The sequence below is a fragment of the Siphateles boraxobius genome, unplaced genomic scaffold (assembly GCF_051911475.1).
Source record: "Siphateles boraxobius isolate OS27281-9 unplaced genomic scaffold, OSU_SipBor_1 26, whole genome shotgun sequence".
NCBI lineage: Eukaryota > Metazoa > Chordata > Actinopteri > Cypriniformes > Leuciscidae > Siphateles > Siphateles boraxobius.
The window spans coordinates 17,757,146-17,772,500 of record NW_027508876.1 but is presented as its reverse complement, the minus strand read 5'-3'; the positions used below and the strand labels follow the sequence as shown (position 1 = coordinate 17,772,500).

The 15,355-nt window shown below is 35.7% G+C and overlaps 1 protein-coding gene across 1 annotated transcript in view; it reads right to left on the bottom strand.

The window, feature by feature from the left end:
* prex2 (phosphatidylinositol-3,4,5-trisphosphate-dependent Rac exchange factor 2) overlaps positions 1-15,355 on the bottom strand; it is a 125,757-nt gene that overhangs the window by 92,579 nt on the left and 17,823 nt on the right. Inside the window, exons 2-6 of the mRNA XM_077244580.1 lie at positions 8,039-8,110; positions 6,749-6,871; positions 5,613-5,717; positions 4,024-4,125; positions 2,751-2,912 (exon numbers count right to left, since the gene is read on the bottom strand). Coding sequence (XP_077100695.1) covers positions 2,751-2,912; positions 4,024-4,125; positions 5,613-5,717; positions 6,749-6,871; positions 8,039-8,110 — 564 coding nt within the window. The remainder of the gene's footprint in view (positions 1-2,750; positions 2,913-4,023; positions 4,126-5,612; positions 5,718-6,748; positions 6,872-8,038; positions 8,111-15,355) is intronic.

The following is a 15,355-nucleotide window of genomic DNA, read 5'->3' as shown; positions in this document are numbered from 1 at the left end:
ACACACTGACCACAACCGTTAACTCAGTCTAGTGCCACAATGATTAAATGACTCACATCTACCGCAGCATCACATCAACACAAAAACGGCATTAGCAACACCACACACACTCACAAAACCCAGACATTTAGACTCTGTTGAAGTCTTAAAAGTAAATAGGGTGAATTCAGGTTGATTGAGACACTTTTCACATCATCTCGTCATCTCAATGGCAAAAAGTGTCCCAATCAACCAGAATTCACCCCTCATAAATAAATAAGGGATTGTTCACACAAAATATTCAAAAATATAAATTAAGCATACAATGAAAGTGAATGGTGCCCAGGGCCTGTCAAGCTCCAAAAATGACAAACAAAACACCTTAAAAGTACTGTAAAAGTAGTCCATCCGACTACTTAAAGTCCAATAAAGTCCATCCTTTATTCCAAATGTTCATAAAAAAACAACAAAAAAAACACACATTTGAGTCTATTATTAAAATGCCGCAATTGTCAAATCTCATTCAATTATGTCACCAGGTTTGACATCCATGATGCGAGAAGTAAAATATTTTCATGTGTCTCGTAACTGATTTCTACATGATACATTTGAATATGTGTAATTCAGTAAGATTTTTCACTTTTTTTGTAAGAAATATCTTAGGCGTACACAGGATACATATATTTGATAACAAATATCATTATTTAAAATATTTAAAGCTGTTTTCTATTTAAAATATTTAAAATTCAAGCTATTCATGTGAGGCCAAAGCTGAATTTTCACATGATCCTTCAGAAATCATTCTAATATGCCGATTTGGTCCTCAAGAAACTTTTTAAAATTATTTTAAATGATGAAAACAGTTGCGCTGCTTAATATTTTTGTAGAAACCGTAATACTTTTTTTTTCAGGATTCTTTGATTAAAAAGTTTAGAAACCATAACTTTTAAGTCTGTCACATCAATTTCATGCATTCTTTCTGAATAAATTGTAGTGTATATTTAAATATATATTAATAATATCAATTATTAATGTACACATTCTGCTACTACGGAAGAGAAAAGTAATACGAGTGTTTTCATTTTTTTATTATTTTTTTTACTATCCCTGTAGTCATTCTATTGTCTGAATTAATTCATGTCCTCGTCAACTTGTACGTCCTAATCAGTGTGAGTTCGCCGTGTCTGTGTCTTTTATTTCACCTCTTTCTATCTTTCTCCAAAAACACCAAGCTCCCCGTTCCCTTAAAACCTCACTGGATGGGTCTGTTACATAAACCCCAAGCACAGAACCCACACTGCCCACACAATCACTGCTATTGTTACCCTTGGCCAGCAGCCGCATGCCCAGTCACACGTTATTAAGGGGGAAGTCTGGAGGATAAATGAGTTTCGAACTGCAGTCGACGATACCTGCTGTTTATTTGATGGGTCACATGTTGCATGCAAAATTATGTGATGGGGGGTAGAACAAGCCTGCATGTTGGATGTAGTTTGTGGTTAGTTTATAGAGCACTTGTGAAAGTATTTCAGCTCTAATCAGCAATCTGAATATGAATAATGGCAGAGTTAATCTCGTGCTATGGTCAAGCGGCTGCTACCGTACAAAGTGGGTCTAATTAAAGGCATTGATGCAAAGAGCAGACAGTGCTGGCATAGTCTAAAGAGCACTCATCTGAGCTGGTGGGTGGAGGGAGAGGTTGTAAAGAGGCTGAAAGAACAGACGAACAAAAGCATGAAGTTCAATTAGGACTTAAGATTTTAGGGTTTCAATCGTTTACATCAAAAGCACTGACAAGAATGGAGTGTTGGGGGTTAGTGATGGCGCCTCTCACTGTATCTTCTGACGTCAAACTAACTAAAGGTGAAGGAGTTTACACTACTGTTTCAAAGTATACAGAGCAAATCAATGGAATTTTTGAACATTTCATTGTCATCATCAAGGGAAGTCATAAGTTTGAAAATTTAAGCCACATGTCTCCTCAACAAGCCATTAGCTGTAAGGTATCTTTCTTGTCCGAACTCAAACTTTGCAGGATGTTACATGCCGAACCGTAATACTTTAGGGTTAAGGGTTTGATCAAATGCCTAAGTTTGTCTTAGTAAGCACCAATAGAGTTCAAAGGGAGACCAAATGTCCAAGACCTTGTGGGGACTTTTTTTTTTTGATCCCCATGAGGAAACAAGCTTATAAATCAAACAGAATTATCTTTTTTGAAAATCTAAAATAGCAGAAGGTTTTGTGTGATGGGTAGGCTTAGGGGTAGGGTTAGTGTAGGGGGGATATAATATAAAAACCATTACGTCTATGGAAAGACCCCATAAAACATGGAATTCCAACATGAGTGCAGTGGCTCGTCAGGGGAGGCAAGGGAGACACAGCTTGCCCAAAATTTTGAGGTGAAAATGGCAGATAATAAAATTAATAACATTCCAAGTTATTCATTTTAAGTCTCAGAATGTGTATTTCTTGTTTGTAATTTGACCACTGTGAGTGTAACTACTGCTTCCCTGAATACTGAATGTCCCGAATGTGCCGAATGTAAATGCAAATCCATAGCCGGAGACTTGTGGCTCCGTTGGTAAAAAAAAAAAAAAAAAACACCAGCTGCCACTGCGTGAGTGTATGAGAGTGTATGAGAGCGTATGAGAGTGTGTGTGTGTGTGTGTGTGTGTGTCTGTGTGTCTGTATGTCTGTGTCTGTGTCTGTGTCTGTGTCTGTGTCTGTGTGTGTGTGTGTGTGAGTGTGTGTGTGTGTGTGTGTGTGTGTACCTCCCAGCCCTCAATATGAGACTGCCACTCTTCCAGCACCTCTAGTTTCTCCATCTGCCTTTTGGCCTCATTGATACTGGAGCAAACGGCTTTCATCACCTGCAGCGACTCTTGCACCATCAAGTAGTCATTGTGTTTCTTTGGAGTTCTTTTCAGCAGCTCCTAAACATCCACAGAGAACACAAACATTAAGCATTACATAAAATGTAAAGTGGTATAATTACAACAAAACTCGACCGTATCATGGAACATTACGAAGTGTACTTAACTTTGAAACTAAGCTTAACACTGATGGAATTATCAAAGCTAGTGATTATGTTTTCTGAAGAATTCTGGCTAAAATTGTGTTTGTAGTATGTTCAATAATGTTGCTGCTGCAAGACAGGATCTGCTGGAGAAGATGCTAATCTCTAAACCAAGTCTAAACACAAGGGTTCTGCCTCATCAGTTTAATTCTGTCGCTCACATTTACATGTATAAGATATCGAAGTAACCACAGATGCCAATCGCTGGTATTTAGCGAGAGGGGCCGCAGTGACTGACTGTGAGAAGCTCAGTGAAGAAATTATGCTAGAAATTGCGGTCTTATTATGTGAACTAGCGCTTGTGGGTGTTTACAGTAAATCATTTAAATTTCAGTGTTTTGGGTTCAAGAACAGCCATGAAACATTAGCAATGAGCCTGGCAATAGATGAAACTCAGAGTCTAAATAATGGCTTTTAAAATTGTTGTTGATTTTCCATGTAAATGTACAATACAATTTGTAACACTCTGACTTGTGCCACTATTATGCTTTTTCGGATATACCCTTTTCATGAATTCAGTGTGTAATACTTTGTGAATGTAAAGGTTCTGCAACGTTTTATAAATAGAGTTATTGTCTACGGTGACCGGTGTTCATAGTATAGGTCTATGAACTGCATGAAATTAGTTGTCGGTAATTCTAGTCTTACTTCCTGGACAAACCTATGTAGGTTTGCAACTAATTTGCATAATGCCTATGGTCTTCATTGGCTCCCCACGAAAAACATCTACTTTGACCCGGTCTTAAACACTAGTTGTAGCTGAGGACTGGATGAGTTTGGTGTGTGTAGTCAACATTTAAACGAGAAGACACTGCCCAAATGCTCAAGTTGACCTTTGTGACCTATGTGCTTAAGTTGACCTTTCATTTCAAGTGTGACAAATTATCAGAACTTTTAAATGATGAGGTCATGTTACAGTGTAGTATACTATTGTTTGACATGTCTATAGTTACATCATTTGTACTCACTCTCAGGAGTAATGGGTATTTACAGATCCTCTGGATGGGTGCAACCAGGTAGCCCTCCAAAGGAACCTCTGTGTTCTTCCTGCCGCCCAACAACATGCAGTTCTTAAGAGACAAAAAAAGCAAAAGAAGTCAGAAAATAAAGGAAATCCTCTGTGCATTCTTTACTAACACTCTATACTTGAACTTGAGTCTCAGAGGGATGGTAAAACGGCACATTTCCCTCAAGGTCACGGCTATAAAACTGCCATTAAATCAAATTCAATTACGACCGTATAGCTACCGCAGCACGAGTTCAAAGACTTGGGAAGCAGTAAATCTAAGAGCGCTCGCAATCCCACCGTATAGATTACCAACAATATCCTTTACTGCTGAGAACATCAGTTTATATTTCAGTTTTTTACCTTAATTTATCTTATTTTTTAAACATAGCAAACAACCATTAAGAGCATAAAGAACTTTAAATACAATAAATTTAATTACCTTAATAAAATCAACCATGATTACAGTAATGCACTTACAACAGAAGCCTATATAGGCCTATCAATTGCACTGGAAAAAATGTTAAAATATACATACGTTTTTACATTTCTTAAATAAATCCACAAGATGCAACCAATAACATAAAGCTTTAAAAAATTCAAGTGAGCAGCTTGTCTTTTAATGTATGTATGTTAGTGTTATAGAGGGGTCAGTGCTTTCTTGCATTACATTACAAAGACAGAGAGTTGAAGGACAGTCCTCCTGTCAGCTCGGCCAGAGGAAATAAATTCATGTCAGACTCTCCAAGGAGCTCCAAAGTATCGCAGGAGGTCATAAGATATAGTATTACACACAAATGCCACTGGCCCCTCAGTGTTAGAACTGACCTTGGCCCGGTCCTGCTCATTACAAAGCCCATTAATGAGCTCACCGTCCTGGGACAGCCATAGGAATGTGTCCAACAAAAACATGAATTTTTATCATGTGTATTAATGCAAATGAAGAAAGGTTTGACAGTGGTTAGGATTATGAGCATTTCTAGTGTGAATGTGTTTGTGTGTGAAAGAGAGAGACTTCTAAACCGGGTTTGCACAGTTATCAACACTCAGGATAAAAATTAAACAATGGTGGTGAAATAAAATAAATAATCTTTAAACGTTATAAATTAAGTACTGAAAAACCTAGTGTAACCTTCCAGAGGGAGAACTATGGTAACACATTTATACATATTTTGATAACACTTTATTGCGATGGTCCACTTTAGACATTCATCTAACTACAAGTAACTTTGCAACTACACTACGCCAACTAACTGTCATTAGAGTATTAGTACTGAATTATACTGTTTACTTAATATCTACTAACATTTTATTTTGATGCTCCCCAAACAAACATTCCATATTATTCTAAAATACTATTATCCGAACCCTAACATCTAACAGTCCACTACAGTCTACAAATATTCTAATGAAAGTTAGTTGACATGTAGTTGACAAGTTACTTATAGTTAGAATAATGTCTAAAGTGAATAATCGAAATAAAGTGTAACCATATTTTATATATATATATATATATATATATATATATATATATATAAACAAGTGTCTTACCAGCAGGAGCGTGCGTACTGTCCTGATCTTATTGAGCTCCAGCAGAAGCCTCTGGGCTTTCTCGTGGTTCCCACAGTACTCGTCGTAAATCTGAAACCTTCCTCTCTGAGGAGATACACAGACACAAAAACACACAAACTAAGAGCTTACTCTGAGATTTCACTCCTCATGCCCTTCAGAAATCCAGCGTCTCTGAGGTTTTGCCTAGGGGCAGACGGAAGACTGACGGATCGAATGCTAGCGCAACAAAGTAATGCCTCCACCCCAAAACCACAAAACAGCATCTAAAAAAAAAATCTGCAATGCTCTTCCTACTATAAATCTATAAATTCAACTTTTTAACTCAAATATGCAAGTTATTCTCAATGACACAGGGAGACAAAGGTGAAGTCCCAGTTATTTATACTTTCGTTGTTCATAAAAAATGTTTTATCTCTATCTATCTATCTATATATATATATATAGAGAGAGAGAGAGAGAGAGAGAGAGAGAAAGAGAGAGAGAGAGAGAGAAAGAGAGAGAGAGAGAGAGAGAAGAGAGAGAGAGAGAGAGAGAGAGAGAGAGAGAGAGAGAGAGAGAGAGAGAGAGAGAGAGAGAGAGAGAGAGAGAGAGAGAGAGAGAGAGAGAGAGAGAGAGAGAAAGTATAAAAGTTTTCAATTTCAGTTTGTCTATTATATATTATAAATACATTGGGTGTCTTATATATATAAGATTTTAATATTTTTGTTTCTTATGCTCACCACCAAGGCTACTTTTTTTCATTATCAAATTATATTTTTTTCAGAAGTCTTTAGTTAATAGCATTTGAAATACAAATCCAATGTTTTACTGTCTCTTTTGATTAACGTAATGCATCCTTGATGAATACAAGTATTAATTCCTTTAAAAATAATGAATGACCTGAAAATGACCCCTATAAATAGACAAAAAATCTATTTAAGTAGCCTAAGCTGGTTTGATTGTCTCTGGCTGGTCTGTTGGCTGGTTTTAAAGGAGTTTTGGGCACTTTCCAGCTGGTCAGGCTTGGAGACCAGCTTAAACCAGCTAAGACATGCTTAAACCAAGTGGGAGTTTTTTTTCTGCAGGGATGTGTGTAATATGGTGAGAAAAAGAGAGAGTGGTAGACAGAGACTCACAAAGTGCAGGAAGCAGCGGCCCACTTCATGATACGGGTTGGGGTCAGGCTGCAGAAGCTCTTCGACCATGGACAGGAAGTCCCTGTGCACAGACAGGATCTCTTCCAGGTTAGAAAACAGCACCTGTGGGGTGAACGCATGGAAACATTGACTTTGACTGAGAGAGTCAAAGGGACGTTGTCTTGATCTGGAAACCCAACAATGCCCTTAAAAAAAAGGGAAGGTCTGGCTGTAACAGAGCATTGCACTCTCTTAAAAAAAAAATATATATATATATATATATATTATTTTCAGATTAGATAGAAAAATATCAAACTAAGAAACTCAGCACAAAACATTTTTTCTTTATAATTTATACCTAATTACATTAAGACAACTTAAGTATTTAAGTATAATGTCTCTTAAGTATTTATAAACCACTGTATATGAAGACTAACCAGCAGTGTGTTGCTGTATAGTTCATATATTCAATAACTGACCTCTGAATGACCCCTGGTCAGTAGTATCTCGCACACACATCCTCAAACAGGTACTGTGTGTTCAGACATGCTCTAAAACATGCAAACAGCAGTGTGAGCCTGTTCACATGACTGAGTATTCAAGCACTCACTTTCCCTCAGCAGAAATCACAACTGAGAATGCAGAATGTTTAATGTTGCGGACCACCAACCAGGCTGAAAATGTATTGTTTAAAGAAATAGTTCAAATTTAGCAAAAAAACAAACAAAATACATATGCTAATTTTGGATCTATTTGCAAGCAGTAATTGTATTAAATAAACAAACATGAAAAGACATGTGAAGACAATGACCAACAAATGTCAATTGAAACACAGGGGTAAAGGGATAAAAAGGCACAGGTGAGGGTAATTAGTAGCTAGGGAGAAAACAAATTAGGGACCATGGCACAGAATAAGCGCAAGAGAAATTAAACCAGAAACAATGGAATAGAAATACATTTCAAAATAAGAGTCCAGGAACATAAACAGTGGGGAAAATGTGACATCTAATTTTATCTAATATTTATATTTATTTTACTTTTAGTTCAATTCCCAAAAACAAATTTAGTGAAAAATAACAACACTCATTTGTGGAATGGAAAAGTGCAGCCCTGGAATTTTACTAAACATCTGTTTTTTTATTTCATGGAACTAAAAAAAAGTCAACCGGCATGTCATGTAATGACATATAAGTTAAGTGAACTATTTAAGTTTAGTGAACTATTCCTATAATAAATTGTAATTTTTAGGCTTGAATGTGCCCCTAAAACCAAATTGTGTCCAAAACTCACCTTAACAGTCTCCTCTGTGATATTCTTATCAATTTTAGACACAGCATACTGATTGAGGCGATGAAGAAGTACCTGTTGGGAACACAGGAAAGAGGAGAATGTAAATAGTCAGGAAAGAGGCCAAAATGTCTTTCTCCTTTGCACGCTCATCCATCTGAGAGAACTGAATTGAATATCCAATTGCAGCAAGCTGGATGGAGGGACCCTGACCAACTCAAACTACAGCAAACCACAGCAAACACTAACAATCCAACATGAAATCCAATTTCTCCTCCGGATCACGGACAGCAGGGAATACATAACAAATGCAATTTACAACCTTCCCAAGGAGAAGGGGAAATATGCCACAATACTGGGGGTCTGACAAAACAGGACTTGAGATAAAGACAACGGGAAGGAAGAGTGACTGCATTTACCAAGAGACAGAAATAATGAATTCAGTAAATCTCAGGCACTGAGGTGTCCACAAGTCATTTTGCATGACAGAAATTTCAGTAAACACAAATAAATCCTATAACACAGTAAGATCTCTATTTGAAATGCTGATGGGGAGAATCGTTTCAACAAAAACGACACTATTCGCATCTTATCTGAATCATACGCATTGACACATTTGATTTTTCTATTATAAAACAACTTGAGATAATTGGGCTTTCATGTCTGGATTATAAACATCTCAAAACTAGCTAAATAAAACGCGGTATCTTCATTGTGGTTGTGCATCTTGTTCATTTGTTACTAAGAGCGCGGCAAAGGCTTTCAGAAACTCCTTCAGAAATATTTGGTTTGTTTAATATGCATGCTATATGGTACGTGTTCAAACAAAGACTGAAAGAACATCTTGCATCATGATTTCAATACTGTTGAACTGCTTAGACTCTAAAGGTTTCTGATAATACACTTCTCGATGTTTTTAAAGACAATTCAGATATATTATTAATGATTTTTGCTGGTGATATAGAATGAAGAAAACATTGCCAGTGATGTTTCAAAAGAATGTGATCAGACCATTCTCGCAGCATTTCTTTATCTCACAAATTACAAGTATGAGAGCTTTAAGAAAATTGTGCTGAGTTGGTAAGATTGATTTTAGAGATTAATTTTGGTGAATCAGTTCAAACTGTTTAATTGAATTGATTTCAAATTCTGATCTGAGTCATTACTCAAAAGTGTTCACAAACGTCCAGGTGGCACTGTTCCTATGCTTTCCCAAATAAAAATACAGGTAAATAGGTAAATTGCCATTTATTGAATTGGTACACGTACATTATCAATCAAAATTTTGAGTTTGGTACAGTTTACAGTGTACATCGCTACCCAGGCTCCACAGAAAATATGTCTGCCAACTGCTCCATTGCCTCCATTGAAGAAAATATGTCTGCCCAGTGCTCCAGGTGTGTGTTCACGGTTTAAAGTGTGTGTGTTTACTACTCACTACTCCTAATTTCTGTGCACTAACTTGGATGGGTTAAATGCAGAGTAAAGAAATCTGAGTATGGGTTACATTACCATGTCATTATCACTTTTTTTTTTTTTTTACACTTTCATCTTTACTGTCACTTTTGATCAATTTATTTGCATCCATACTGAATAAAAGTATAAGATTTTTTTTTAACTTACTGATCCCAAATGATAGTGGAAATGAAAAATATTATATTTCATTCTTTCTTGAGTTAATTTGATGAAAAACAAAATAGTTTTAACCAAATATGTGATAAATGTTTTTTCTTGCATTAAACATTTTGAATACTCTGATTCTCACATTGTACTATTAGCACTGCCACAATAAAAGCAAACCCTTTCCTGTGATGTTAATTTTCTTGGCAGAAAATAAGTGAAGCATCTAGTTGGTGCTAATAAGTTAAATGAAGTACAAGTTAAACAAGTTAAATAAAAAAATGTTTTGTAAGTTTTTAATTTATAATTCACAGACAAGGCTGTGAATTATAAATTTTAGTCTGGGAGCCTATAGTCCCAGACTAAAATGCATATTTGAGCTGTTTTAACTGAAAGCAACTTGCTCTGACATATCTTAAAATATGTCACTGCCATTTTTTATTGCCTATTATTTGGCCCGTGAAACCAGGCCAAAAATATTGATGAAGAGATTTAAGAAGGGCTATTTCACTGAAAATGCTAACTATTAATGACAGTACAGAAACGTAGGCATTTCCTGTTAGGATATCTGTCTAAATGACTGTGCTATAAACAGTTAGTCCACACTGCAGAGTGAGTGGGTCAAATATCCAAAGAGAGGCTCTCAACCGCCATGATAATCACATGCAAAATGAATGTGCTGATTACAAGGCCGAGAACTAACCACTTATATATTTCATCAACTGAAATTAAACAGTTCCAGAACTCTCTCTAAATGAAAATCCAAAGGAATAAGGAAGGAGGTAATCAAACCGGGCTCTTGATTGCGGCTCGGCTGCGCAGCTAAAGTCTTGGTGCTGATTATGTTTCTAGAGTTTTGCTCCACGGCTACATGATTAGCAAGTGAAATGCACATGCGTGTGGAGTGTCAGCGAACAGTACCTTGCATTGGCTTGACGGGGCTGCTGGCCTGTGCTAATTGCATGTAACTTCAGTTCACATTTGCATACGGTTTCATGTCGTCTGAGCTTTAGAACAGCTTTTATAACTGAGGCTTGCACAATTCTTACATTTCAATCCTAGCCCAATTTCCACAGCAATTGCTATATATATATATATATATATATATATATATATATATATATATATATATATATATATGACAATTCTCTGAATAGTTTTAGCATGTTGTTGAAAATGGCAATATTAATCTAGGCCTATTTGGTCTTGATAGACTAGATCTGATACGCTGCTGCTGCTAAATATGGAAGTATGGACTTGCTACTGCTAATAGATCCACAGACACGCTGTTGTAAGCATGTAAGATATGCTGCTGCTGTAAAAACAGAACATACATAAATATAGCATAGCATAGAACATAGCGGATCTAGGCAGGTGGAGCTGGGGGAGGTGGATGGTTTCAGAGCTGCAGGACTAGCTTACAGCAAACAATTGACTGACTATTTAAATGTTGAGCAAGCAATCTCATTGGCTGCAGGATTAGCAGAGGCCAATTGTCACATTTGGTTTTGAATCACGTTTAGGTTTTCATGTCTTTTATTTTGTTATTGTCATGTTCCTAGTTTTGTCATGTTCCTGGATATGTCATGTGATTCCCCTGTTCTTCATGTGATCATGTCATGTGCTTCCTTTGCTCGATGTTATGTTGTTATTAGGCTTGTTCGACTTGAAGCGATGCCGCACCGACCGATCGGCGATTGTATGACATCAAAGTACCACGAGAGCGATGCAAAAGCATACGGAACCGTCTCTAATCGCTCTTGCGGTACTTTGATGTCATACACCGATCGGTCGGTGCGGCGTCGCTTCAAGTTGAACAAGCCTATTGGTTTATTCTAGCCATGTGTTTCTCTGTTCTGTTTGGTCATTGGCTCATTGTTTGATTACTCTCAGGTGTTATGTGACTAGTCCATGTGTTTATTTATAGCCCTCATATTCCTTTGTTCCTTGTCTAGCTTAGAGTTACACCAATCAGCTTGTGGCATGCGGTAATGTTGTGATTGCTTGCAGATTGCATGTAACTGTATATATACATTATTTATGCAATAATGATTTAAATGAATGATCATAAAATATTATTATTCATTTTGTATAAAATGTATTTATTTGGGAAATTTGAAAAAGGGAGAAAAACTTGTTTTGTCAATATAACTTGTCAAGATCTCAAAGTAGATTCAGATCAACCAGTGAACAAATAAAATGCAGCTGAAAAAAACTTGATGTTCATGCAGAACCTGTTCAGAGCAGTTTTCCAGGACCAGATGGGATATTTACGAAATGTTACACATCTGACTATACTTCACAATTAGAAGATGGTCTTATTAAGCCTGTGGATACACAATAGATTTTGAAATAGAACATTCATTTTAACTGTATGGACAGAAAACTAAAAAGAGAGGAACAAAAACAGGTCTGGAACAAAATGACGGAATTTTCATTTTAGGTGAACTGTCCGTTTAAAGTTCCCTGTTTTGTCTAAAGTCATACAGTGAAAGAAGACTGAATCCAGAGCCAGTTCTGAGCATGAGACTTGAGGAAGGTCAGTTGAGGAACTTCGAGGTGGAAAGGTGGATGTGATCCAAGGAGACTGCAGGAAAAAACAACTTGTCCCCTTTAAAGAACACCTAACAAATATTCAGTCCAAAACACTTACTCACAAATTCATGGATGTGCACCACACGCAGACAAACTCGCATACCCGTCACATACACCTGCTGGCCTCAGCTTCAGACGGAAGCTTGCTGCAGTAAATCCAGCCATTATTAGACAGCCAGGTGACCGAATACGAGAGCGCTCTGAACCTGCACCGAGCCATAAAGTCATTCTCAGACTAATATCTTCATTGCCAGCAGAGTTTCAGTTAAGTTCTCATAGAAATAATATTTAGACAGCAATGCAAATTATGGAGGGAGCTCTGTCCACCCTAATTTGGGGCTAGAACTCTCCTGAAATAATTTAAAACATGTATGTATATACACTACTGTTGAAAAGTTTTATTTTATTATTATGTTTTTGAGTCTCTTATGCTCACAAAGGCGGCATTTGTTTGATCAAAAATACATTAAAACAGAAATATTGAGAAATATTATTACCATTTAAAATAACTGTTTTTTAATATATTTTTAAAATGCAATTTATTCCTGTGATGTAATTTATTTAGCAGCCATTATTCCAGTCTTCAGTGTCACATTAACCTTCAGAAAATATTTTTTTTTATTATAATCAATGTTTTTTTTTTTCAGGATTCTTTGATGAATAGAAAGTTCCCAATAATTTAATTTATTTGAAATAGAGATCTTTTTCAACATTGGGCTATACATGTATTTACTGTCACTTTTGATCAATTTAATTTGCCATTGCTTCATAAAAGTAGTAATGTCTTTAAAAACAAAAATCTTACTGACCTCAAACTTTTGAACGGTAGTGTACATGTATACATGCATGCATGTATGTACAATTCTTGCCATTCCCTATACTTACTGCCTCCAGGAAGCAATACATGTATAGTGGCATGTGTATATGTATGGGTTTGAACATGTTTACACATTTGTCCAGTTAAGGATACATTCCAACCCCAAATACTACACAGTGGCCTGGGCTCATGCTCTGTTTACAGCTCGTGTGTATACATGCATGTGGTGGAAATTACAAAATGCCAGTTTTCGTTGTATAACTCTGCAGTTACAGTTAGACGCCATTCAGTGGCCCTGCCTGTTTCCTTATGACAAGCCATGGTTTTGTAACATCACTCTGGTTAAGTACTATAATACTAAATTCCAGCATTTATCTAATCCAATCCCCAAATGTTATGAGTACAGGATACATTCTACATATTATGTAGAATAACTGTCTGTCATTCTCCCTGAAAAATCAATGACAGGCTTGCACAAACAAATCATGTTCTTTCCGATCACAACTTAAGTATGACAGGCCTAGAAAATAGTCATGATGGATAAATATTTTCCTCCTCTGCAATAACACATGACAAATAAAGAAATCAAACCCAATCCCATCCAGAGAGAAACTAAATCTACACAGCATAATACAAGACTAGGGGTGTAACAATATTACAATTAAGGCCATTAAAGATAATCTGAGAACTATTTTGTCTAAATAAATAAAAAATAAAAATAACACACTAAAAACTCAAAATCTATCATTTTAATGATTTTTCAATGCAAAACATTTAAGCATCACAACGTTGTAATGTACAATATGATAAAAAAAAAACTGATATTCATTTTAAGTTTACCTAAAGATTTAACAGTGTTATTAAATTCTAGATGTTATGATTCTAGATGTTAAATTAAGTGTTATTCACCTATCGAGTCTCAACATTTGCATTGATTACCTGTGCAATAAAATACCTGTCTGGTTCACTTACATCTCTGTCTCAGAGTCAGGTTTCCCATTACAAGTGTTAAGTTAGCATTAGATGACAAAGATAATCTAGATGCAAAAAATAAGGTAAAAGTTATAGTTATAATAATCATTTCAAAATATTTTATTATTATTATTATCATTTTATTTATTAATCATGTATACCTATTGAGCATGTACATTAAATATCCAAAATCTGCACGTATATATCCGATATATATATATATATATATATATACAATTATTATCTTGTACACCCATAGGGTAAATGAACATGCATATTAAAATATCAAAAAAGACAGAAAAAAAAAGGAACCAATGTATCACGCATAAGACTATTTTATGGAAAATCTCCCTCTTTTTCTCTCGTTCTTAATTTAGTGCCTTTTTACTAATCCTGGAAACCTGAACAAAAATAGAGTTAACCAAAGCTCTATTACAGGGTTCCAGAATGGACGTTTGCAGTCAATCACAGGTAACTTTCGCTAATATTCGTGCCTGCTGAAATGCAGACGCTCTCCATTCAAAATATAATTTTATGAATGGCTTCTTTGTTCACTGATGATCCACTGATTCTCTGTTTTCTGGTAATTGGGTCAGGCCTTAGTTCAGTCTGTGAAAGAAAACTTTCAGGGTCTGCACCAAGTCTACATGACAGAATTTAAATGGGTTAGTTTATCCAAAAATGAAAATTCTGTCATTAATTACTCACCCTCATGTCATTCCAAACCTGTAAGACATTTGTTCATTTTTGGAACACAAATGAAGATATTTTTGATAAAATCTGAGAGAGTTCTGTCCCTCCATTGAAAGCTACGCAACTACCATTTTCAAGCCCCAGAAAAAAAATAACAGCATCATTAAACTAATCAACGTGACTCTAGTGGTTTAACCTCAATTTTATAAGCGACTCAAGCTGTGTTTGCGCAAAAAAACATAATTTACCACTTTATTTACAAAATAAAAGGTGAACAAATGTCTTACGGGTTTGGAACGACATGAGGGTGAGTAATTAATGACAGAAATGTGATATTTAGATGAACCAACCCTTTAAAGTTAGAGTAAGTATTTGGTATTTGGATGAAGAAAACAAGTAAAGATATTTGTATTTGTTTAAATTCATTCATACTGCTAGTTTTAAGGCAAACTGAGTTAGCCCTGATGGTAGATAATGATGTAACTAAATCATCTAGTTAAGTTACAAAATGCATCTTTAAACAATTAAGAATAACTGATTAATAATAAAGCATCATCATAATTAATAATAATAATGTTAACAAGATGCATTTTGGAACCAGATATTAATCATTATTATTACTA